General features: G+C 41.0%; 3 protein-coding genes across 8 annotated transcripts in view; 1 reads left to right on the top strand and 2 right to left on the bottom strand.

The window, feature by feature from the left end:
• Positions 1-1,190: 1,190 nt before the first annotated feature.
• Positions 1,191-8,526, top strand: stk24b (serine/threonine kinase 24b (STE20 homolog, yeast); the record flags this gene model as incomplete). Its single annotated transcript, XM_035677694.1, is given in 10 exon segments — positions 1,191-1,421; positions 1,749-1,805; positions 2,897-3,005; positions 3,304-3,461; positions 4,731-4,916; positions 5,030-5,178; positions 5,486-5,603; positions 5,886-5,954; positions 6,117-6,253; positions 6,364-8,526. Coding segments are annotated over 10 exon segments (1,251 nt in total), but the record flags the coding sequence as incomplete, so codon positions are not given.
• A 1,320-nt stretch (positions 8,527-9,846) lies between these two features.
• On the bottom strand, positions 9,847-17,438 carry slc15a1b (solute carrier family 15 member 1b). The gene is given in 25 exon segments (XM_035677419.1): positions 9,847-10,792; positions 10,937-11,044; positions 11,195-11,332; positions 11,429-11,543; positions 11,647-11,754; positions 11,935-11,981; positions 12,264-12,404; positions 12,509-12,625; positions 12,712-12,793; positions 13,196-13,284; positions 13,385-13,417; positions 13,518-13,562; positions 13,674-13,763; positions 13,857-13,943; positions 14,052-14,134; positions 14,781-14,864; positions 14,956-15,046; positions 15,536-15,638; positions 15,743-15,770; positions 15,773-15,845; positions 15,848-15,863; positions 16,185-16,326; positions 16,897-16,981; positions 17,080-17,099; positions 17,333-17,438. Coding segments are annotated over 25 exon segments (2,184 nt in total). The 5' UTR covers positions 17,340-17,438; the 3' UTR covers positions 9,847-10,540.
• Positions 17,439-19,794: 2,356 nt separating this feature from the next.
• Positions 19,795-24,957, bottom strand: part of dock9b (dedicator of cytokinesis 9b) — a 65,814-nt gene continuing 60,651 nt past the window's right edge. For 3 of the 6 annotated variants that reach the window (XM_035677627.1, XM_035677623.1, XM_035677625.1), the window contains exons 47-53: positions 24,816-24,821; positions 23,696-23,842; positions 23,037-23,247; positions 22,352-22,542; positions 22,149-22,249; positions 21,308-21,446; positions 19,795-20,918 (exon numbers count right to left, since the gene is read on the bottom strand). In XM_035677627.1, the coding sequence (XP_035533520.1) occupies positions 20,802-20,918; positions 21,308-21,446; positions 22,149-22,249; positions 22,352-22,542; positions 23,037-23,247; positions 23,696-23,842; positions 24,816-24,821 (912 nt within the window). In that variant the 3' untranslated portion in view covers positions 19,795-20,801. The remainder of the gene's footprint in view (positions 20,919-21,307; positions 21,447-22,148; positions 22,250-22,351; positions 22,543-23,036; positions 23,248-23,695; positions 23,843-24,815; positions 24,822-24,957) is intronic. The other 3 variants (XM_035677628.1, XM_035677624.1, XM_035677626.1) reach the window with 1 other exon arrangement.

Here is a 24,957-nt window from a genome sequence, read left to right on the forward strand (position 1 = left end):
GTCATTTTAGTTCACTTCCTGCGGCGTTCAAGTAGGTTTTTTTTTTTCTTTTCTGCCCCATTCATCACTCAGACGCTACAGTGTGCTCCCCCAGAAACACTGCAAACATGGCGTGTCATTTGAACACATTTTCATGCTTTTTTTCCTGACTAATAAACACAAACAGTGCCTGATTTGTCTCCCCTGTCCTTCTAGCCTCAAGAGGAGTTTTAATTATGTCTCAGAGCGCCAACAGTGCTTTTTGGCTGAAAAAAAAAAAAAAAAAATAGGAAGTTAGACATTTTTCATCATTTCATCCCAGCGCAAACTCATTTTAAAATACAGCTGTCCAAAACCCAGAAAACCAAGAAAGAGGGTGTAACTATGAGTGACGTACAGGGTCATTTTAATCACTTTTGTCCCTGTCAGGTAATCTTCATACTCTCAACAAGGTGTGCCTGAAGTTGTGATGATTTATGGGATGCAAGCCCCGACCACGTCACCTTTTTTAGAAGCGCGCTTTTGGCTGAATTTTAACTTGAAGCAGGGCATTGTGGTTCTACATAATTGTAGTTCTTATTTTAAATCACTTAAGACTTCACTGCAGTCAACACAGAACAATCAAGCCAGGACTAAAAGTTACTTTTAGCGTCTTGATGGAAACCTTGAAGAAGTCTTTTTACTTTTACTAAGAATTCTTATCTTATACAAACGTGCTGCAACGATCAGTTGAAAAAAATCATCTGAAACAATTTTAATTGGGTTTTTTTTAATAATTTTTCAACCAAAAATGCAAAAAAAACCCCCAAAAATGTGTTTCAGCCTCTCAGATAAGAATATTTCCTGCTTCTACCTGTTTCCATTATTGCTAATTGAATATTAGTAAAGCCCAACAGTGCAGCGGGCTGTTGAAAGGCCTAAAATGTTATTTTACGCTCACATTTTGTCTTATTTAACCTGCATGTTATCCAATTGTTACACTCTCCCTTTCTTTCTCCTGTGTCTTTCTTTCTGTGTACACAAACAAGGTGTTGAAATGAATGAATTAATGTATCCTGTAAGAATGGCACCCTGCTGCTAGCGTTTCCTATTTGCTCCCCAGCATTCAGTTCTTTTCAAACATTTGTTTTTCTTCCCTTTTTATAAAAAAAAAAATCCGCCTTCCCTTTCCTCCCCTCCTTGCTTTGTTCCCGCCTCCCCGTCGCCGCCAGAGTGCCAAAGCTGACCCAGAGGAGCTGTTCACCAAGCTGGAGCGCATTGGCAAGGGTTCGTTTGGCGAGGTGTTCAAAGGCATCGACAATCGCACCCAGAAAGTAGTGGCCATCAAGATCATAGACCTGGAGGAAGCGGAGGACGAGATCGAAGACATTCAGCAGGAAATCACAGTGCTGAGCCAGTGCGATAGCCCCTTTGTCACCAAGTACTACGGCTCATACCTGAAGGTTTGTTTCACACATACATGGACAGTGTCTTCCTGTTCCCCCCCCACGAGTCAGACCTCCAAGTGAGCAAACACGATGAGACATAAAAGGATTTCTCTTCCTCTACCCACTTTCTCCCTGAATAATCCGAAATTAAAAAGGGATTAGCCTCAGACGACTTCAGACACCCACCAAGCCCTTATTAGTGTCATCATGACTTGTTTAGGAGTCATTTTAAGAATGCACCTGACTCTCGGCACGTGGCAGTAAGCCAGTAACCACCTTCATGAGCAAACTGTGAAATGCACCATAGTACTTAATGACCCCTTTCTTTCTCTGCTCTTCCAGGACACTAAGTTATGGATCATTATGGAGTATTTAGGTGGAGGCTCAGCATTAGATTTGGTAAGTGATTTCTGCTTCATGTTTTTGTTGCACTGAGCTCCGTACCGTATCCCTGATCACCCAAACAGACTATAAAATCTCAATCCCAGGAAATTGATTTGCGGTAGTAAGCACGTCCTACCACCCCCCCAGAATGAGCTGGGTGATTCAGTTATGATTTTATAAAAACAGGATAATCGAGCTAAAACGATTATTGTTCCGCATTTGTTTCTTTCCCCGTTTCCTTTACAGCGGTGTGCTTTCGCCCTTCCTCAAGCAAACTCACTCTCAGCCAGGCTGTGGCATGCAAGTTCAGAGAGCCTTTGGCTGTATTCACACCAAATCGGGTGTGATGGAGATTGCTGCAGGGTTGTGCGTGCGTAACCGCTGTGAAATGATCAGAAAATGACGTTTATTTCTCTGATTCAGGCTTTCTCTCCACCACTGCTCCCTCTCCTACTTGTACTCTGTGAACTGGTTTTAGGAGAGCACGCAGGGGCGGCCATGATGCCCTGTGAGAGTCCAAAAACCTTGTGCAGAGAAGTTAGAGCAGAGACAAATAATATGATAGGTTGCAGCAGATGTATCCACTCTCTACAGCAATGACTGCCTGACCTCACTGTTTCTTTTTCCGCATGGAGATACAGTGGGTTGGCATATTCAATAGAAAGACAGAAAGGAAGAGAAAGGGAAGTAAAAAAAAAAAAAAAAAAGGGATCTAATTGAACACACTGTTAGCAGACCTGGGCAAATCAGTGGATTGATTCATAAAAATATAGTCAAAATAAACTACAGTGTGTTTGTGTGTGTGTGTTCCTTGTAATGAAGGAACATTTCACCCAGTGCAACAGTGTGCCTCAGCGATGTGTTTCCCATGATTTTTAATCAATTTAATCATTGCTGGTTTGGGTCTTTTCATGGGATTTGTTGTCAATGTGAAAAGTTAGTATCACCAGACTTATGATTTAATGTCATTTTAGGCGAACTGCTGCTTTAATCAGAAGCAAAGTTACTCATTGCTCCTGCTCTAGCCCTGTAGGATTAATAATCATCCACTGTGAGGCTCCGTCGACACCCACAGCTCACGGTTTGTGTTTGTTTCTCTTCTAAAGATGGAGCCTGGCGCTCTGGACGAGACCCAGATCGCCACGATCCTGAGAGAGATCCTCAAGGGCCTGGAGTATCTGCACTCTGAGAAGAAGATCCACAGGGATATTAAAGGTAGCTCACCGACTGAGAGTGCAGCTATTAGAGGACGCAGGTTTCATCTGACTAAATGGCAACTGCGAGCACACACACAAATATCACATAGCACGTTAATGGTATTGACGTCCACTTATAGTTTCATTCATTATATAGTTTGCGTTTCATTGGGGGAATTGAGACGAACGCTGCAGCGGTTCGCTAAAAGGCTTCTGACAGTTGTTCGCTCTTCATTAAATAAATTGGTGATAACAGATAAACAGCACTGACAGACGTGTCTAACATTTTCCGTCTGCCCCCTCCCCCCCTCCCGCAGCCGCCAACGTGCTGCTGTCCGAGCAAGGAGAGGTGAAGCTGGCAGATTTCGGTGTGGCGGGACAGCTCACCGACACTCAGATCAAACGCAACACGTTTGTTGGCACGCCCTTCTGGATGGCCCCCGAGGTCATCAAGCAGTCGGCGTACGACTCGAAGGTAAGGTCACAAACAACGTGTCATATTTACGCTGCATGTTATATTCGGTCACACTCTTCGTGCTATTCCTCTGTCACTTTCAAACACTGCTGACAACCAATGCTGTCAGACTACACCCTGCTCAAGTTGTGAACATCAGTGTTGTCGACACTTCAGTGACAGAAAACAGGAAACCCTATGGTGCTACTACTTTAACACCACATACTAGGGCTCTACAAGTCGACTAGTAATTGTTAGATGAAGCCACCCAACGTTTATGAGTTAAATAAGAACTTTTTCCCTAGTAGACGAGGTTGCAGTGGATTTAGTCACGGAAACCCCTCCCATTACTTAAATGCTTCCAGTATTCAATATCTTGTGAGTATTCAGCTGGCTGATGAGGGGTTTTTTGTCTCAAGCTCTCACAGCATCATTACCACATTTCACAGGTTTTTTTTTTAAATCTGCGGATGAGGTATTCAGCTGTGGGACACCACAACCGCCTCCTCTCCACAAAAAGTCGGAAGCCGAGTAGTTTTCACTTTGCAGACACATTTAAGCGCTTTGGTCGACTCAAAGGCTTGTTGAGGGCTGAGATGCGTCAGTATTTCTTTGATCTCTATACAGTGACAAATCTTTCCATCGCTGCTCTGACAGCCACTATTTCTGACTGCTGCGCACCTGGAAAGCATGTCGTGTTACTATGACAACAGGCGACCAACCTTAGCTGCTTCATAATCAATTATGTTTTTAATACGGTGATTCTGATGTTTTTTTGGTGAGAAATAACGATTGTAAACATTATTTCCGTTTGTTTGCAAGAAAACTCCACAGGGCGCCTTTAAGGCACCACTGATTTTCAGTATGCACAGTATGCACAGTCATCTCCAGCAGCCTACGACTGACTTTTAGTATGAAGTCAGTCTAATTGTTGGCTGCTTTCCTACATTAGTTATTTTGAGCACAGTTTTTGGCTACTGTACCCACCTCTGGTGAAAGGTCAAGGATTTCTACAGAGGTTGTGCTGGGACTAATTTGCTGCACTTACAATAAGTGCATCTCAACAGAATAAGTGCTATTAAAATAAATTAAAATCAAAATAGATGAAGTACCACAGGGTTGAGGAAAGATCGTTCACTGAAGAGATGTATGCAAGCCCCAAAAAGACTAACAAAGCGGTGGATTACTTTAGGAAGGATTATGAGTAGCTGTCATTGTTGCTTATCTTGTATGTTTTTGTATAAATATTATGTATGCCAAGTTATCGCCATGTCTCCCTCTGCATTCCAGGCCGATATCTGGTCTCTGGGCATCACAGCCATCGAGCTGGCGAAAGGCGAGCCGCCCCACTCAGAGCTCCACCCCATGAAGGTTTTATTCCTCATCCCAAAGAACAACCCGCCCACGCTGGAGGGCAACTACAGCAAACCGCTCAAGGAGTTTATCGAGGCCTGTCTCAACAAAGAGCCCAGTTTTGTGAGTAGTTTATCCACATTTCCAGATATATTTTTAGTCCGCTACGATAACTCAGACTTTCTGTGTTTGGTTCTTCCTGACTGCTTCATGTGCTCATCTCCTCATTTCCACAGAGGCCAACTGCCAAAGAGCTGTTGAAGCATAAGCTGATCGTTCGCCATGCGAAAAAGACCTCCTACCTGACTGAGCTGGTGGACAAGTACAAGAGGTGGAAGGCAGAGCAGTCGAGAACCACAGAGTCCAGTTCTGATGAGTCTGACTCGTAAGTCTGATCCCATCCTCGCTATAGTTGTTTGGAAATACGCCAGTGAGTTCTGTTTGTAACTCAAGTCTTCTTTATATTGCCTCTCTTTTTGTTTTTACTGCATGCTACTACGCCAACAGCTCTTTTTACTCTCATTTGTACAAAAATAACTTTGACACAAACACATCCTGCTAAAGGAGAGAATCATCCTCTGTGCTGCTTTCCTCCCACATTCGCTATGATGAGCTTTAAGCACTTAACACGCATGACTTCATTACTCATCCCGATAAATGTTCAAAGCCTCTTTTGATATCTGTCCAATCAGAGAGCAGGACGGCCAAGCGTCGGGCGGGAACGACTTTGGCAGCGATGACTGGATCTTCACTATCCGAGAGAAAGACCCCAAGAAGCTGCAGAACGGGGAGGGACAGTCAGCAGACCAGGTGAGACAGGAGCTTAAAAAACAGATCGTTCTTCTGATCTCCTGTCTGAACTCAAAAGCAAAAGCCATCTTCATCTTCTTCTTCATCCCACTTTTGAGAGATCAAATTTGCAGATAATGTGCACAATTTCACAAGAACTAACCCGTGGTAAGATGGTGGAATTATGCACACCGTACTGATTTAAAAAGATTCCCCCTAAGGTGAAGCTGCACTACTTTAATTTCTTTCCACTCCCCTCGTTCTGATATCTCTCTCTCTCTCTCTCACTCTCTCTTTGCACAGACAAAAGACATTCCAAAGAGGCCTTATTCACAGAGCCTGGGCACAGTCATCTCTCCTGCATTAGCTGAGGTAAGGAGCTCCATCTGGATAACTAACCGGCCACGACTAGGCCAACATAGAAGAGACTGTCGTGCCTGAAATTGACCCTTTTATCAAATTGGTCATCTCATGTAGTCTGTCTCTCATCGATCTAACCAAATGTCGGCCTCCTCACCTTCTCATCACTCCCAGCTGAAGGCGAGACAGGAGCAGGTGAATGGGAACCCCATGGTCCTGGATGAGCTGAGGGAGGCCATCCTGCTGGCTGAGGAGGCCTACCCAGGCATCTCCGATTCCCTGGTGGCTCACATGGTCCACAGGCTCCAGAGGTAACATCGGACTCTGCACAAAACAGAATCCTCAATCACGTAATCCATTTTTGTTTTAAATGTATGCAGTAGATGATACTAATCCTACCATTCTTTTATTTTTGTCGCAGTTTCTCCACAAGCAGGACGTCCTCCTCCTCTCCCTAGTAATTGGCTCTCTGCCCCAGCCCTGCTCTCCCAGGCCCCCACCCCCCCAACACCACAGCCAGGTCAGAGGGTTAAAAGCCAGGGGTCGAGTCATTCAATACCAGCTGACCACGTTTGACCTCCCGTGTCGGGGGGGAGGGCTAATCTAGCCTGTCAAAATTACTGAACTCCAAAGCGGAGGATAACAGAGAGACTCTGGAGAGCTTCTTTTAGCCACTTACAAGAGGAGAAGTTCGGGGGGGCAGCAGAACCCGTGGAATCAGCTGTGATGGGACAAGACTCAAAGTCAGAGCAACCCACAGGAAAAAAACGGCAACAGCCAAGTCGGACTCTGGGCTCTCTGTATATGCGAGACTTCCCTAGCCTCCCACCGCGGAGTCCCTATATGGAATTTGCTCGACGAGGAGCCCGAAAAATCTCCCCCAAATCCAAGACAAGACTTCAATCCCCCTCTTAATGCAGGCGTCATATCCCCAGAACCTCTGAAAGCATGCTTGATGAACCTGCAGGGATGTTCTCTTTAGTGTACAAGCTGCGTGTGTGGTGTGTGTGTGTGCGTGTTTAAATGCACAACCTGTGTGTGGGCACCTGTGAGCGTGTCTGTGTGTTTGTGTGCACGTGTGCTCTCGCGTATGTAAGACTCCCTGTTGAGGCAAATTGCAGCATTCTTAATGAAACCTCAGGTAAAGTGCTTTAAGTGGACTTTGTCCTCCGAGGCAGTGGGAGGAGGAGGGAAAGAGGAGGAGGAGGAGGAGGAGGGGGGGGTGGGGTCGCCATGCTGTACATGATTACGAGTTGTCATTGCGGGAAATGAATCACTGTGTACAAAATGGTCATGCGCATTTTGTAGATATTGATAATGTTTAAAAGTAGATATTTAAAGATTTCAAAAAGTTACTCCAACAGAAAGAACAGAAAATGCCTTGCCTTTTTGAGATACACACGTCTACGTTCTGGCATTTCATCAGAGATTTTAGTTTGTTTCCTTTTACTCGTCGGTGAGTGAAATTCAGTATTCATCAGTGTTTTCTTACTAAGTGACTGAGCTCCAATCTCCATTTCAATCACCTGCTGAATCATCCAACTAACTATGATACTAAGCTTACTTTGTGTAGAGGCAGAAGCTTTCCTTTGTTTTTGTAGTCAGGAGGGAGAACTTCCCACCTGCACTTATGTTTAGACAATTTAAGTCAGTTTTGAAATTGTTTAGAACAAGAATGAAGGTAGATCTGTCGACAGTGGCTCTTTAAATAAGGATAACAAGTATTGAGTGAAGCCGAGGACAATTACAAGGGGAAACCACTACGGGCGGATGAACGCTGATATCATGTGAAGTATTATTATTTTTTCCTTGGCTTGTAATTTCTCCTTAGTGTTAATTAAAAACTGTAAAGTGGAGGTGAAGGGTAACTGGCGAGGACCATCGTAGGCAATCGCATCATGACACTCGCTCACGGCCAAACTAAAGCGCAGATCAGGACAAGCCAAGCTGCAGAGATCAACGCCATCCTTATTTCCTCACTCCAGACATTTCTGTTCTCACTTCCACACCATGCTAGAAGTGCCATGTCCTCTTTTATGCTTTCACCAGATGTTTGTAGTATGATTTGCACCTTTTGTAGTATTTTTTTTTTTTTTTGCACTTTGAAAGTGTCGAGTATTTAAAGAAAACCTGTAAGAGGAAAAAAAAACAGAAAATGAAAAAAGTTGCTAATAGCCATGTTTTACTATATATGTTTACTTAAGAGTTCCAGAATTTACTACTGTGCTAATGCAGCAATAATGTTGAGGAGTTGCATCAAGACGCACTTGTCAACACAGGGATCGAAAGAAATTAAGAAATATCTGATATTTTTATAACTGCAAAGAGTTAAGTATGGAAATATGGAATGCTTTATGGATATGGGCACCTGCCTCTGGCAAAAAATATCTATACCTTACAGAAAAACATATGCTACGGAAATAACTACAAAATGTGTACATTTGGTCTCCTTTATCATAGCTGACAGTTTATAGTACTGTATATAATCTTTGCTTGTGTCATTTGAGAATTCCCAAGTTAAATGTAAGCTCCTTGTAAGCTTTCAAAGTGACATGAGAAATAAAGATCTAATGCTAACTGAGAACTTTGTGTTGGGCATGTCTCATTTTCTGGAGATAGGTGTGTGTGTGTGTGTGTGTAGAGCCAAATTATGTTATTAACTGTGACACACTCTGCTCTGATTGGTCAGCTCCCACAAGCCCTGAACAGGCCCCGACCACCATGTTTCTGCATTAGCCACTGTTTGTTTTTAGCAATGAGCAAGCTAACTTAGCAGCTGGGTGCTGATTAAAGTTACACAATGTTTGCAAGCAAATGAATTCCTGTTATGTGACTGTTTTCTTTTCTCAAACAGTTATATTGTTACCTTTAGGGCATTTCTATCAATTATCACAAAAGCCAACGCTAGCACTGCTGTATGAAGTTACACAAAAAGCAACATGAAAAAGTTACCAGCATCCAACCTGCTACTCTATTTATTTATTTATTTAGCTTCAAACAAGATTTACATTCACACACTTTCTATTTACTGTCCCTCAATATTATAACGTTAGTTCAACTTCACCCTCCAAGTTCAGCAGACTAACCTACAAAATAAACAGTAAAACAACATAAACACGGTAAAACTTACAGCTTCCAAGTGTGAAGTCGGTCACGGACAGCCAGTATCGATCCAAACGCTCACTCTGAGGATTCTTCCGTAACATTTCCACCAAAGATAAAGTTACTTTGCTGGCTCTTGTCTTCCTCAGATGACAGCAGAGCAATTCCCCGTTACCTCTAAGCTCTATATTGGCTCTTTTTGATAATAAATTACTTTTTTCCTCAGACATTTCCATCAAAAATAAAATCAATCCACTGGGTCTTCACTTCCTAGCGAGTAAACAACAATGGCAGACAGTGGCAGTAGATGGGAATAATAGGGACTGGACTGTCACCTAGCCTATCAGGTGTTTCTCTGTCATACAGTAAGAATAGGCGGAATAAAAACAGCAGAGCAGGAGCAGCGTTTCCTAAGCACAAAATATCTGTATAACAAACTTAAGCACAGGGAAAACCCCCTAAAAAGCATAATATGGCCTCTTTAAAAGCACCAATGTCCCTAAATACAGCCTCACAGAGCTCCTTGTATGATTCCTGTTGATGATCTGGATCCAGTTTCTCAAATATTCTGATCTTTTATTATGGTAAATTAGAAAATTTAAATGCTAAATGTGTGTGAAAGCACACAGTGTACACAAGGATGAAGACTGTCCGAAAACTAAATATTTGATGGGAGTACACCATAATCTGATGTTTCTGTAACTGTGTATATAAAAAGGTTTTGTATTCAGAAAAATATTTGACAGAATGCGATTGCACAGACTTAAAGAAACCTGAACCAGCACACGTTTGTTGACACATCTTTATTGAAGACCTTGGTGAGCAGCTATTGTCCCAGGCCAGAATGAACTCTGAGGGTTGAATATGGAATATGATTAAACATTTTCTGACTGAATAAACAGTCTTTTGCTGTTAGATTTTTCCTTTGGAGCAGATGAGGACATCGTATACATATAAAACAGTGACAATATATTACAATACATACAACACTGTGCTTGGAAATAAATACAAATGTTGGAATGGTTTCATTGTATGTGTACTCCAGTACAGTACAAAAGCCTATGAAACTAAAATTACATAAAAATGTTGCTACACAGTGCAAAATAAATCATTGTAAAAACTAATTTACAACAGCCAAAGCAGAAATTACTAACCACTTAAGATCCAGGGATTTTAATTATATGTATAACCTCTAAAAAAGGAATATTCTCTCAATATTTTGAGCCGAAATGGTGACAAGAGTGTTTGAAATATCCCTGCCAAGATTCTCCACTTACACTGTCTACCAAGAGCTTAACCATCTAAGCTCTGCGTGTTCGTCCAACTTCAGCACCATGTCACTCAGGTCATCCATTCATCGTAATCACTTCATGTCAAGCAGTGCACAAGACTGCATTGACAAAATGACCCCCCCAAAAAAGAAAAACAACTTCATGACACAGGCACTCTCAGATATAAAACACAGAACCAAGCAGCATTTGTATACGAGGGAGGGTTTACAAATTGGTCTGTTTGGCTTCCTCTTCGTCAGAGCTGGAGTCAGAACTCCTCCTGTCCTCCTTGTGGTGCTCAACCGAGTCCTTCTTGGCCATCTCCAAACTCTTCCTCTTCTCCTTATCTTCAGGCTCCTTGTGGGCAAACTCGGCTTCTATCTTGGCTGGGTCAATGTAGGAGTAGAAATAGGCCATGACGGCAAAGATGATGCACACTAAGATCAGCAGAGAGGCGAAGAGGATGTACTCGGCCCACTGGTGAACAGAAACACACACAGTTTGACATTTTAGGAAAAACCAAGAGATGGATGTTCTTGCTCATGTCACAGCGGTTTTATAGGGAAAGAAGAAATCATGAAATAGTTTTTTAAAAGTCCTTGTGTTTTTCAATCCACACACCTGATCTGGGAGCGTTGCAGCCTCAGCGACAATGAGCACAATGATGTTACCGACAGCAACAGTTAGCAGCCAACCAGCCTGCAGCACAGACTTCATGTTGCTGGGTGCCTGGAGAGCAAAAAGAGATTCAAATACAACAACACATTATAAAATACATCATAGTCAGGTACTGTTTTAGGTTCTCTGTGTTTTGTGTTTTCAGTTGTTCACAAACAGCTACTGCAGTGTTGTCTGATATGTGAGGGAAGCAGCCTGTACCTGTGAGTAGGAGAACTCCAGTCCGGTGACAGAGAAGACCACCTCTCCTGCAGTGATAAGGAAATATTGAGGAATCTGCCAGGCCATGTGGACGATGTTAGGCTTGATGTCAACCACTGGTTGGATGCTGCTTGCGCACTACAGGAAACAGACAGGTACCAAGATGTGTGACCTCAATCAAAAAAAGTTACATTCAAGCTATATTATGTGATTCAAAATGTATTTGTAAGTTACATTTGGTCCAAATGCGAAAGTTGGCGGGATGATCAAAGTGTACGAGCTGCCGAAGCCCAGTTTTTGAGTGTAGACACACTCTTGTCCGTCATTGCCCCTGATATGGAAGTTTGCACTGACATAACAAGAAAAAAAACAAGTCAGAACAAGGAAACTTCTCTGGTATAACTGGATATGACATATATATGTATATATATAAAAAGGAATATCAGCCTTACTTTCCCTGTGGTACGTTAACATAATCTGACATGTTGTTGGTGATGGTGTTCCCAAACTCCAGGGTACCCACTGTTGCATTCAAAACCGAGCCAAAACCATTAAAAAATCTGGGGAGGGAAAATTCAGCACACAGTAGGTGAGATTACTAGGTAACAGTCATAAGTGGTTAAAAGGTTAGGAAGCACTGATGTTAGGATTATTAGATAATATCATACAGACTCACACTTTACATTAAAAGACAGAGACTTGACTAGTGCCTATAAGATTCATAAGAATTTAAAACTTGCCTGATAGCGTTACTGCCCTGTTCCGGCTTTGACTTGATGTCTATGAACTGGAGATAGAAAGATACATTAGAGCCTTCACATCTCTATGCTTTAAGTTAAATTTAGAAACATACAGAAACAGCAATGAATTATGGTCCATATGTGGCCAGTGATATAGCCACATCTCAGCCAACTATATGACCACAGATGGCTCAATTCTGGCCCCAGACAAGTTTCAGCACTGGTTCCAGATCAGCCTCAACTAAACCTTCGGTCCAACAAATGGACCCTATCCCTAGCAGAAAAAATAATGACAGTTTACTTGATCCCTATCTGGCATGTGTGCTCACCGGTGTAGGTTTGGGGTTGGCTGCATCCTGAATGATGACAACAGTTGCCCGAGTGCCACCTGGTATGTTGCCTATATAAGGGGTTCCAGACCCCAGATTCAGCTCAAATGCTCCTTCAAAGTTAAAGTAATCCTCATTGGCCTGTAGGAGAAAAGATAACTCAATATCAATACGTCCTTCAACCTTTAGCATATACTACTCAGAACAGACCTCTTTAATTTAGTGCTATTGGATAGTTAGTGTACCTTGTAAGACTCCAAGGTAAAGCTGTTGGTTCCAGCTTTAATGTCCAACGTTCTGTTAACCATGTTGATGAACTTCCCTTGGCCTACAGTGCTTGATGGGAACGTAGGCATGGTTTGCTATAAGAGAAGATGAATTGTATGCATGAATTGTGGCTCATACGATAATGCGTATGCAAGTTTGTCTTTATGTGCGTTACACTCACATCAATCTGTATCTGGACCAGGGCGGCAGCGATGAAGGCGAGAGCAGCAAGGAACATCCCCACAGTCATCCTCTTCAGTGGACTGCAGTGACGTAAAAGAGTAACATTTTATTTTATTATCCTACTTAGCATTTATAAGCCAATAAAAGGACATTTTAAAGTGTTTATTAATGTGTTTCTTAACAATTACAATAATAATCTGGTGTATAAACAAATAATAAGTGATTGATAATTTAATTAACACACCTGTAATCATGTAATTTAAAAGATAAATAAATAACTAATCAATAACAAAATAGTTTATATAATAAAGACAATGGCTAAATTTAATAAATACATATTTTAATATAGAGTTTTATATAAATTATGGACAAGAAAACTGACAAACATTCACTAATGAAAGCCATAAGATACAGCTGAAATCTAGTATGTGGACTTCGAGTTAAAGTACTGTTTAAAACATAAAACATAAAAATAAACTCACGAGAAGTTTAATTTGCACTTGGAAATCAGTGGGTAGACCACACTGTCCATGATTGGCACCAAAACCAGGATCAGGATAGGGTTGACAGTCTGGTGGGGAAAAAAGGTGAATCTCTCTTTTAAAGCCCATTCTATAGGTTCAAGCATCAAGAAACACCAAAACAAAGTGAGTGCAGTGCGAGGGTCTTACCTGCATCTGATCGGGCTGGATTATGAGAGCTCCCTGTTGAAGGAAGGAGAGAGACAGACAGAATATCATTTTAAAAACAGTCCTTTTCTGATAAGATGTGACAAAGCAAAAACGCTAAAGATAAAATACTCACAAAGTCGCCGTCCATGGTGGTTGCCTGGAGGGTCCATCTTGAGCCCTGAGGAGGAGACACAGCTCTTCTTTAGTCTGTCTATGTCTTTTTCTTTCTGATATTTGCTATTAGTTACAATTACAAACATTAGGTGTCAAGAAGAAGATCGGTAGTTACCTGCTGGTCAAAGAGAGCCCAGAACATGGGAAGAGGGATGTAGAGGAAGAGCACTTTCAGCACCATCTTCACCTGCGCAATCAGGAGTTTCTGGAGCCAGACACAGAAAAGAATTATTGATTTTTACATCACTGATTGGACTGTTTGTATCTGCATGTACTTGCATGTATATAGGTCACTTACATCGTATTTCTCCTCAGCCCAGTCCATCCAGTGGGTTCTTTTAGGGTGTTCAGGAGCACGATGCCTGAAGCGGTTCTTGATAGCAAACTACAGACAGCAGGAATGAACATTTTTCACGTGAGTTTGGCCTCTAATGGGAAGTTTACAAAGTTCACAGGTCAAACCTTTTGAAGACATCTTTGAGGATCCACTTACCCCGATGCATTTGCAGACTTGCACAATGATGTTGCCTTGAGGGGCAGTCTTATTGTACATCCCACTTCCAACAATGAACACAACTGCAGACACACACACACACACCAGATATACACATTAACATTTGACTATTTATCAAAATAGCAACAGAATATTATCAGAAAATAAAGGTCATTGTTAGAATGTGATGAACTATCTTATATGCACTATAGATTATAATGGTATGTCGTACAAAGGGTTGTAGCAAATGAGTTTATTAATAATTAATAAATAATTAATTAGTTCTTCTAGCAATAAGCAGCCAATTGTTCACAGCCCAGAAGCTGACCATAAAAATGACTTATTTCTTATCAATAAAAGCCTTAATAAATAATTTATTGAAGGGTCAGTGATTTAGCATTGTCCTTTCATTAAGTTGGAGAGAATCACAAGAGACAAAACTTAAGTAATATAGACGGAAATGTCTTGACTTTATCCAAAACACACTGGAGCCTACGATTCCCATAATGCAACTGAGTAGTGTGTTTCATTAGACCCTCTCTGCCTGGCAAATGCCCACATTTCCACCAACCATTACAACTTTATACAATTATTTATTTTATAGGCTCAGTGATACGAGTAAATCAAACTACAACTTACTAACACTTAACAAAAAAACTAAAATGTGCCTAATTGATCTTATTATTGACCTGCTCATTACATTCAACACAGATGTTTAGAAGTTCTTACTCAGAGCTACCACCATGAGAGCAGCGGGGACACCAAAGGCCAGAGGGTAGCACTTCTGCTGGGTGTGAATGCCACATTCCTGAGCTGCAAAGGACAGCAAACAGACACAAATTTTAAAAAATGTAATGTCACATCATGTGATTATTTTATGCTCTTGTGATCAACTTTAGCGTACCTCTTAGGATGGGGGTGATGACAGTGGACAGCAGACTGCCAGCATTGATTGACAGGTAGAAGATGGAGAAGAAGGTACTTCTCTGCTTCTCCTGTTGGACACAGAAAGTTAAACTAGTCAGAGTTCAAAAAGCGCTGATGCACTGTTCTTTTCAAGATTATATGGGATGCATTTTCTCAAACTCTTACATAACATCACCACAGTCATTAATATTATGGGATAATCTTTGTCCCTGGCCTTGAACAGTGTAATAAAGTCACAGAGACAGATGTACCTGTGGTTATTAGTTAATAAATAACTAGATGGAATCAAATAGAGATACAAGAAGTGCTGACACGATGCCGCGATAGCTGAGTGAGTTGTCTTTTTAATTGCCGTCTGTGTGTGTGTGTGTGTTGTGTGTGTGGCAAGAAAAGAGAGATACCACATGCCTGCGTGGTGGTGTATGCATGCACGTGTGTACATATGGGGTAGGCCAGTGTCTATCATAAACACGTGTGTGTGTGTGTGGTGTGTGTGTGTGTTGTGTGTGTGTGTGTGTGTGTGTGTGGTGTGTGTGTGTGCTTGAGCGACATCTAACCTGATGGTCTTCAAACTGGTCTCCACCGCAAAGGCAAGCCACGCAGGGTTTGATGCCTCCCGTTCCCAGGGCAATAAGGGATCAAACCCACCATGGAGCAGAGCTCTGAGGGCAAATCAGCAGCCACAAGCACAGTGTGAACACATACATGTGTCTGTTGGAGCCTATTTGTATGTCGTCACACAGGTCTCAGCGTGTTCAACTCACATGTGGAAGGTCATGTTGTCGGGAATGCGTCTTTGTTTGTATCTGTGATGTCATGGATGGCACTTATTGCCATGACAATCTGCCCCAGCGTAATAAACGATGGAGCAGGTAAACAATGGTCCTGCTGCAGAGGGAGGAAAGGAGGGGAAGGAGAGGAGAGGAGGAGGAGGAGGAGGAGGAGGTAGAGGAAGGAGTAAAGAGTTAAACAGGTGTACATTTGGTTCAGAGAGAGATAAGATAGACAAGGGTCAAAAATCCAAGGATGATATTTACCAGGTGATTGTGTGAGACATACTTTGACCCTAACATCCCTAACACTAGAAGTATATGAAAGCACAACATATATCTACTACAATAATATAGAAAGAAAAAGGAGTTTTGTGCCTTTTTATGTGCATTTTATTTGGTTGCAGGTGAAAGATTTGCAGGATTTGAGACTCACTTGAACTTGCCGAGCCATGAATCAGCCACAATGGCTCCCAGGATGGGTGTCAGGTAGCAGAGAGCCACAAAGGTGTGGTAGATAGTGGTGGCGAAGTCATCATCCCACCTCAGGAAGTACTTGAAGTACAGCACCAGCACGGCTGCAGGCAGGGAGGGAGGACGAGGAAAATGGGAGAAAGTAAAAATGAGGTGGAATAATAGGAGGTGGAAGAAGAATTCAGATCTTTTATGTAAGTAAATCTAGTGTAAAAACACGGAAAAATGTAAAAGTTATATCAGCAAAATGTACTATTGTTAAGAGTAAAAGCATATAAATTGTCTCTGTAGTTGTTATATTATTATATATGACATTTAATTATTGTTACGGTTGCATTAATGTCTAGGCAGCATTTTAATGTTGTAGTTCATTGAAGTAATTTTTGTATATTTAGACTAATTTTCAGATATTGTTGCACAGTTCAATGTGTAACAATCATCAAATTTCATTAGTGGTGGAAATAACAATAATAAACATTTATTTAAGTAATTTACTTCAGTATAATAATGAGCAACTACTGAGGCCCAAAGAGGTCAAATTATATTATAAGACTTGTAATGAAGTATTTTTACATTGTTGTAGGAGGATCTGAATATTCTTCCACCACTGTACTGATGTACTGATCATATATTTTGTGTGAAATAAATCTTAAATCTTAAAGTAACTAACTCACCTCGCATGCCATAGTAGGAGAAACGCTCGCAGAACTCATTGACCACAATGAAAAAGATGCTTATTGGGTAGCCACAGACAGTAGCCTGTTAGAGGGAGAGGAGACACTTTAATCAACCACTTTAATGTGTAGAATTAGATTTTTTTAAAACACTACAGACAGTACAGTAACAGTTGGACTTACGCTTTTTGACTTCTTCTTGTCTTGAAAAGAAATATGAAAAAAAGTTTAATATGCAGCTAAATATGGTTAAATGTAACCGACTGAACAAATACAGTTGGTTTGGTATACATTTTTGTATATTTATTATGAGCTCTTATGCAAAAAGTGCAATGCATGATACAAACAAAGCATATTCCTCTAAAAGTTGCAGGAAAATAGATCCCAAAATCGTTCCTGGGTTCCTGAACGTCTCCCAGTCCACACGCCGACTCACCTGCCATGGCTGCTGTGTGTGTCGACCTCAGGTCCCTTCTCCAACTGAATCCTTCAGCAAAAAGACACAAAGAGACTAGTGACCCCCGTCCGGATCCAAGACACGAAGACCGAGCCGAGGCCTGATCAGCTTCTTATGTAACTTCCCATCAACCCCTCCTTCAACGCCCACTGATGTAGCAGCTTCCAACGTGCAAGTTATTCCTCCCAGCACATTCTCCTCACGTGTGTGTGTGTCACTAATTACTTTATTACTCTGGGAACTTAGGGGGTCTTCCCTTCCAGATAAAGAGGATTGGTCAGGTCAGCTGATAAAGGTACTGATTCTAACACACGTATCATTATTACTGTTGGGATGCAAGACATAAAGTGCACGCAGTAGGTTCCTTTAAGGCCTTTAAACACTGTGCAAGCTCATATCAGCAGATAAAGGATTTACATTGACACGTGTGCACACTTTGAGTGATTGTGTGTGTGTCTCTACCTATGTGTGTGCATGTTCAGGTAAATGTAATTCATATAAACACACATACATATATATACTTACATTAGGCCCCAATACAAACAAAAGTAGCCAGAAATGACTTATCTCCTCACTCAATTTGTACAGAGTGAACCAACATTCATATTTGTATACAATAATGTCACTTTCCAATGTTGTATATTTCATACAATCATTTTTTTTTTTTAATGTTAAAATGTTGCTTGTATTTTACAAAAAGACTATTTTCTTTCTGGCTAAAAAAGCTATTTTCTTTTTAATCAGGTGGGTGATAAAAAGCTGAAATGTATCAATTTTGATGAATTATCAATTGTTAAATGTGACTGGGACGTAATGGTAACACAAGAGAGGCACAAACTGGGGCTATATTCATAACTGTGACTAAAATATGAACACATAAAACATATAAAAAGATCCAGCTTACAGAAAAAATAAATGAAAGCACACTCAAACACACAGCATGAAACACTAGCAGGACTCACGCCGTTGTGGGGCTGTTTGTCCCGTAACAGCAACACAACAAGAAGTGTCTTTGTGTGCGTGGATGTGGATGTAGGGGTAGGGGGGCTCTGCTGGTGATCAGAGGTGGGATTAGCTGGTGTTTTTAAATGACAGAGCGTGGTGGGGGGATTTCACAGGAGTCAGCATCCTGATTTCTCTCCTGTCTCTCTTCAATGGATGTGCGGCACAGAGAGCTCCGACACTGAGCAACATGCTTACTCATAACACGCAAACAATATCATTATTTCTAACTGATAGTGACACCAGGAAACTGCTGTATCTCAGTGTGACACATTATCAGCCGATGCTATCACCACATGTAAATCTAGTCTTCAAACTGCATATTGTAAAACTTTACTACATGAAAAGAAAAAACAGTTATAAGACAAATATAACTGAATACAGTGATACTTAATACAGTTAGTTAGTTATTTAGTTAGTTAGTCAAATAATTAAAGTGGAGTGCAGTTGGCTAGCTAATTTCCAACACGGCGGACTTCATGGAAAGCAACCAACTATAATCTACTGGTCATACTAGGCCGAGTGAGGCTGTACAGTAGCAGCAGCATACTGAAATAAGTAAGGGTGGGTTAAGTTTTATTGCTAAGTAATGGGTTAGAAATAAAAAAAATCTTAATAAATGTCTTTTAAAAGTTAGAATTTAAACAAAAATATAAAACTTTATATATTTTTACACTATATTTTCATTATTTAACCAATAGTCACCTTATTATTCATCAATATGCTCCATTATATTTTTTACTCGAGCCTTTTTCTACATTTTGTCAGCTTTGTGCCTCCATACTGATGAACATGTTGTTCTCCAGTCTAGTATCATCATTGTACAAATACAACATTCAGTATAAGTGACAGCATCAGACAGATATCCACCAATTTTAGGAATCCTTTTTTTCCAACTTACCCACAGTTACACACAGTCCAGCCACACATCACGACTCACTGTTCTCCTGTATTTGACAGAAGTATTCCCCCCTCTGTGCTGCAGAGAGTTTACACTGTCCAGCCAGCCTCACAAAAGCTTTACTGACAGTCGGGAGTCTGTGGGTTTTCGCTTCACAGATAACAGTCGGCTTTGAATAGTATCTGAAACAAGACAGGGTGCTCAGAGGGTGAGAGAGTGTGTTTAAGGATCCATCTGCACAGGAAATAAAATGCTTTCCCATTTCTTCACTTTCCTCACATTAAAGTGGACTTACTAAAAGTTAGTGAGGTGATATTTTTATCCACCGTCTTTAATGCTAACGCTTGACGACCTGCCTAAGTAAAGCTTTACAGAGCGGCTAGCATGGCTGTGGACTCTCCAAGGATTCACAATTTTCTGTAAAATAAAAGAAAGTGGACAAATGTAACAGCTGCAAATAATAGTAACAACATTACTCGAATGATAATAGTTGAACAGATGGTAGAAATACTCCAAAAGAAAGGCATGGAAGAAGGTATTATTACAGATTTTATTTATTTATATGTCTTTAACTTATTTACATGAGCAGTCATTGAGTAAAAATGGTTTTCTTAATTTTTACCTCACAGATAATAAAAGGCAGCTACATGACAGACAAAGAAACAAAGGGGGTAGATTACAAACAGTCGCACCCTTGCATTGCATTGCACAGTCGTTTTCTAATGTCTTTGGCAAGAGTGGTTTTCTGTGCAGTAGGTTGCCTTGGTAACGATAGAAAATATTGCACACACTTTCCTTTACAGAAAATAGGTTAAAACATTGTGGTTCACTTGGCTTTAGACAGTTTCTATACAAGTCTATTGGCCTAAAATAGAGTGAATGATTCTTTCAAACGGCCAAGGTAAGATAAAAGATAAACTCTGATGCCGCCGCTGTAACAGGGCCTCAATGGAAACCAATAGAAAAGGGAAGATGTAAAAAATACTGCGCGTCAGCTGAACGATGTATGTATGGTTACAGCAGTGGCATTTTTTTTTCATTAAAAACTTTCTTGAAGCGCTCTCTTACAAACACTGTACATAAATGGGAGTCCTACAGTTAAAAAAAAAAAACAGACAAGGTGTAGACTTGGGTCAAATACTGAGGTCCATCCCTTGGGTGGAGCGAAACAATTAAGATAACATCATGTTGTCAGTTAGTATTGGATACACACTTAGCCCCATCTTACATGAAATAAAATAAACTATACAAAAAGAATAAATGACCCAAATCTGGCAATAAGTCGATAGAATCGCTGTTCTCAGAGTTTCAAAGTCAACAGTTTTGACTGGAGTCTCCATAGGAAACAATGGACCTACCGATAACAGGGAGTGAACATCATATTTTTCCAGCTCATGACAATAATAGAACATAGCAAAAAATATTGGATGATGGCTTCAGGTTGTGTTTAGTACTTAAAATGAGTCCTAGTTGTTTCCTCCTGAGGGGGGGTTTAATCAGTCGTTAGTGGTGAAGAAGTCATGAGTCTGATGTGAAACATCCATATCAGAGTATGGTGGTGGAGCCATGTGGGTTGGCACTGGTTGGTGTGCCACTGATGGCGTTGAAGATGCCCATGGAGTCGGACAGAGTGCTCCTTGTGCCGTCCTCCACTGGGTTTATCTAGAAAAAAATGTCAATTAGGAAGACTAGGGAAGGTATTCACTTTATCCTGTTTAAGAGTGAAACATAATTCAAGTTCAGGGACTGTAGGAAAATTATTACATATATTACATATATACTTTTCGTCTATAGAGCACAGTAACTTCATCAAATGAGAAAAGCAGCATTACCATCCAATCTGCTCACGCCAGCAAAGAGAGAGCAGGAGATAGGAGACATGGTTAGTGAATGAGCAGAACTGTATATGCCATTAAAGTAACTTTAAATGGGGAAGAATGTGCAGCTTTAAACCTTTTGATTTGTCACTTGGCTGCTATTTACACGGAGGGGTGTTAAAACAAAGCTACATGATTCCTTTGAGGACCTGGAAACAGTTTTGCCGTTCCTACCTGTTCGTGCATGATATTTGACAGCTCCCTGGCCAAGTCCCTATAGTTGGCCTTCATCTCATCGTGATACTCCTGCTGGTCCTCTTTAATTAGCCGCTCATTCACTCCCAGCGCCTGACCGCAGGCGTCCACAAACTGCCTGAGGAGAGAGACACCAACACCATTTTAGTGCCACTTCAAAACTCAAATGGAGCAACATTCAGAGAATAGAAAGTGAAAAAGTAACGTGGTAGGCCGTATTTCATGAATACTACACTGACAAGCAGTGTAGTCATTCTCATAGAGTTATAATGAGCAGCTGGTTGCTGACTTGGTTGTTATGGATCGAGAGAAAACAACCTCATCATAAACATGAGCAAATAAAGAAACAGAAATAATTCTTGACTCCAGGAAGCATCACAGACCAGAAAGTCTCATAAGCCACCAGAAGTCTGCAATGATCAAGAATATCTAGGCTTGAGAAAGGTCCCTGCATTGGTATTTGCATCTTATTTCCATCTGGATCATTTTTCTATTCATACAACTACAATACAGAAGTCCAATTTTGAATATTCTCCACTGTACATACTATTGTTTTATTGTGCATGATAATAATGTTGTCACGTGCAATACAGTTAAGATCATGCCATTTATCTCTAGTACACCTGCACACATTAAATGCATTGTATGTATTGTTTATAACTGTATTTATATTCTTGCTCTTGTTGAATTGAAATGTGTTTGTCACTTGAACTTGAAAACAGCGAGCAGCAGAGAGGGAAGTTGAATTTCCCCCCTGGGGATCAATAAAGTATTTCTGATTCTAAATCATCATACATATGCAAATGTTTCTGATAAGTACCTGAACACCTCTTTGAGCTGTTTGACCTTGTTGTCAGGATATTTCTTGGCACTGCTGTCGTCGAGGAAGGCCCTGGCGTAGGCGAGAGGACCAGCATTGACCTGGAAAAGAGAGGTCAAGAGGTCAGAGATCATAAATTACACTGAAGGAATTCTAAATGACTTACAAGCTGTTAAATAACAGCACGACCTCGTCATTTGTACCTGAACACTGATGCTGCCTTGCAGTTTGAGCTGCAGGCGGATCATGTCTACCTCAGAGGCCGAGCACAGGAGTCGCAGCTCGCCCACCTTGGCACTCATCTCGTCTATGGCCACCTCGATGGGGCTGAGGTCGGTCTGGTGTTGGTACATGACTGCTATACGCTTCTTCACATAAGGGAAACAGTGGGTGGCTGAATAAGAGTGAGATTGGGGAGGAAAAAAAGAAGACAGGGAGGAAATTATGCTTTGAAATGTGTCATATAAATCAGTTTAAAAAAAATAAAACAGTATCATGCTCAGACATGTGTCTCTGTTGTAAAATTCATAACCAGGATATTAACCATGGTCCAACATGCATGTTAACCGTCACTGAGCGGGTGAGCCTGTACTACAGCAGAGTCACTATCAGTCAGCGTAATTATTAACAAGGCAAGATAACACCTGAACTTTGGGATGAAGTGGACAGTACGGTAATAAACTTCACCTGACCTTATCTGAGTAACGTTTCAGGTGTAATCAACAATAACAGATGGCAAGCAGGAAGATATTCTTGCTTGCTGCTTCCTGATATTGCTACCATGATAAGACCAGCTGGAAAGATGTGTTGTGCTTCTTTATTCCAAATTAAGTCCACAGTATATTTCTTGCAAGTGAAATTTTCATTTTCACCAATGCATGTCCTTACTGGTGAGAACGGTCCGCCGTTTACACTGCTCCTCCACCCCTCCCTGCTTCTTGCCCGACACTGTGAACGGCGTCTCAAATACAAAGCGCCGGATGTTGTGGCTCTTCTCGAAGTCGGTCTTCCTGTCCTCCAGCTCCTTATCGTCTAGGTAGGGTGTGACATGGGTCACCTGGATGTAGGCGTACTTGGAGTCTAGATCTTTCGGATTCACCTGTTCGCGCACGAGAGACAAAGACATTTTATTTTGACTTAACAAGCTGTGGATGAGGAGATTGATACCACTCTCATGTCTGTGCATTAACTATGTAGTTAGAGCTAGGAGATGATTAGCTTAGGTTAGCTTAAAGACTGGAAGAATGGGGAAACAGCTAAACCCCTGCCCCGAACAGCACATCTAGAGTTTGGAGTCGTTTTTAAGACTTTCCAAAACCAAAACAGTGCAGCAACACCAGCTGAACTCTTTCCCCGACATAGTCTTAAGTTTGCTTTTTGATGAGTTGTTGTATGGAGTTGTTTTGTAACCATGACTTCTCTGAATGCCGTCCCTGAACTCTGCACCACAAACCTACAATAACATATTCCCCCAAGACCTTTGCCCAACTGTCAGGGTCTACTGTTTACTGTCACAGTCATACAAACACACACAGATGTGGTCCCACCTTGCTAGAGTCCTGAATGATCTTGACGTTCTCCTGACCAAACTTGTCGGAGTAGAGCTTCAGGAGCCTTTGGGAAATCTCAGACAGTGGAGTGAACTTTGGCTCCTTGTAGATGTATTCCTTTCCATCTTCATCCTCAAAGAAGCCCTGTGGAGGAGAGGGAGGAAGTCAAGAGACGGATCATGAACTCTGGGCCACTTTATTGTTTGTTGCTAGTCAAACTTGACCTGTCAGCTTGTTAGATTCTTGGCCAACATATCTAAAATCCAGAAATCATAGCTTTCATTTTTAATGACTGAATATGAATATGAAAACTAATTAAACTACTGTACACAGGGAGATATTTTTTCCATATCTGACAACTTTCAACCTAGAAAAGACACAAAAAAAATGTTCACATAGCATACGGACAAACAAAACTACCCAGAAAAACACACACACACACACCACATTTAAAGGGAGGTACTATATACAAAAGCCACTAAAAGAACAACCAATCAAACGAACACAAACTTACAAGAACTTTGACAAATAAAAATCTAACACCACATGCTTTAAAAAAACAACAATCTTTAAACAATAAAGCAAAGAGAGGAAAAATGTATGAAAAAATGAAACATGCAAATTTTATCTGGTGACAATCTGTTTAGGGTGATCTTCAAGCATATATAACTCAGTTGTGTATCTGTAGGAAAGTACACAGGCGTGTGTGTGTGTGGTTGGAAACAGGCCAGTATAATCACTGAAGGGGGGAGTCCCAGAGTTAAATGGCTGATCAAGGGAAAGGTTACCCAAAGTAATATATATAATTACAGACAAAAAGAGTCTATGGATAAGTTTTAGTGATTTAGCTTTGCTTTAACAAATAAAAAAACCCATCTGACTCAGATAATAGCTTTTGTTTTGCAAAGAATGTCATAATATCTGCGTTAATCTACTATTTTCCCATTTTCTTCTCCGCTACTGTTCAGTGATCACCAGCCACTGTAGAGCTAACACTAAGAAATCTACAGCTACATTTTGCTACTAATTTCACAACAAAAAAAACAGGCCTTGAACAATATAATGGTGCAAGGAGGTGGAAGAGCACACACACACAGCTAAACCTCTACACACTTACCGCAGCCTTGGAGGGGGAGGAGAAAAGAAGAGAAATTTCTATTAAAAAAGAGTTTTAGTTGGAGTAGGTTAAATTCAATGGTTTGTGTGTATGGGTGGGTGTGTGTGTGTGTGTGTGTGTGTGTGTGTGTGTGTGTGAGGGT

This window comes from Morone saxatilis, unplaced genomic scaffold, assembly GCF_004916995.1.
Source record: "Morone saxatilis isolate NCDOM2014 unplaced genomic scaffold, NCSU_SB_2.0 Contig6, whole genome shotgun sequence".
In the NCBI taxonomy this organism is placed as follows: domain Eukaryota; kingdom Metazoa; phylum Chordata; class Actinopteri; family Moronidae; genus Morone; species Morone saxatilis.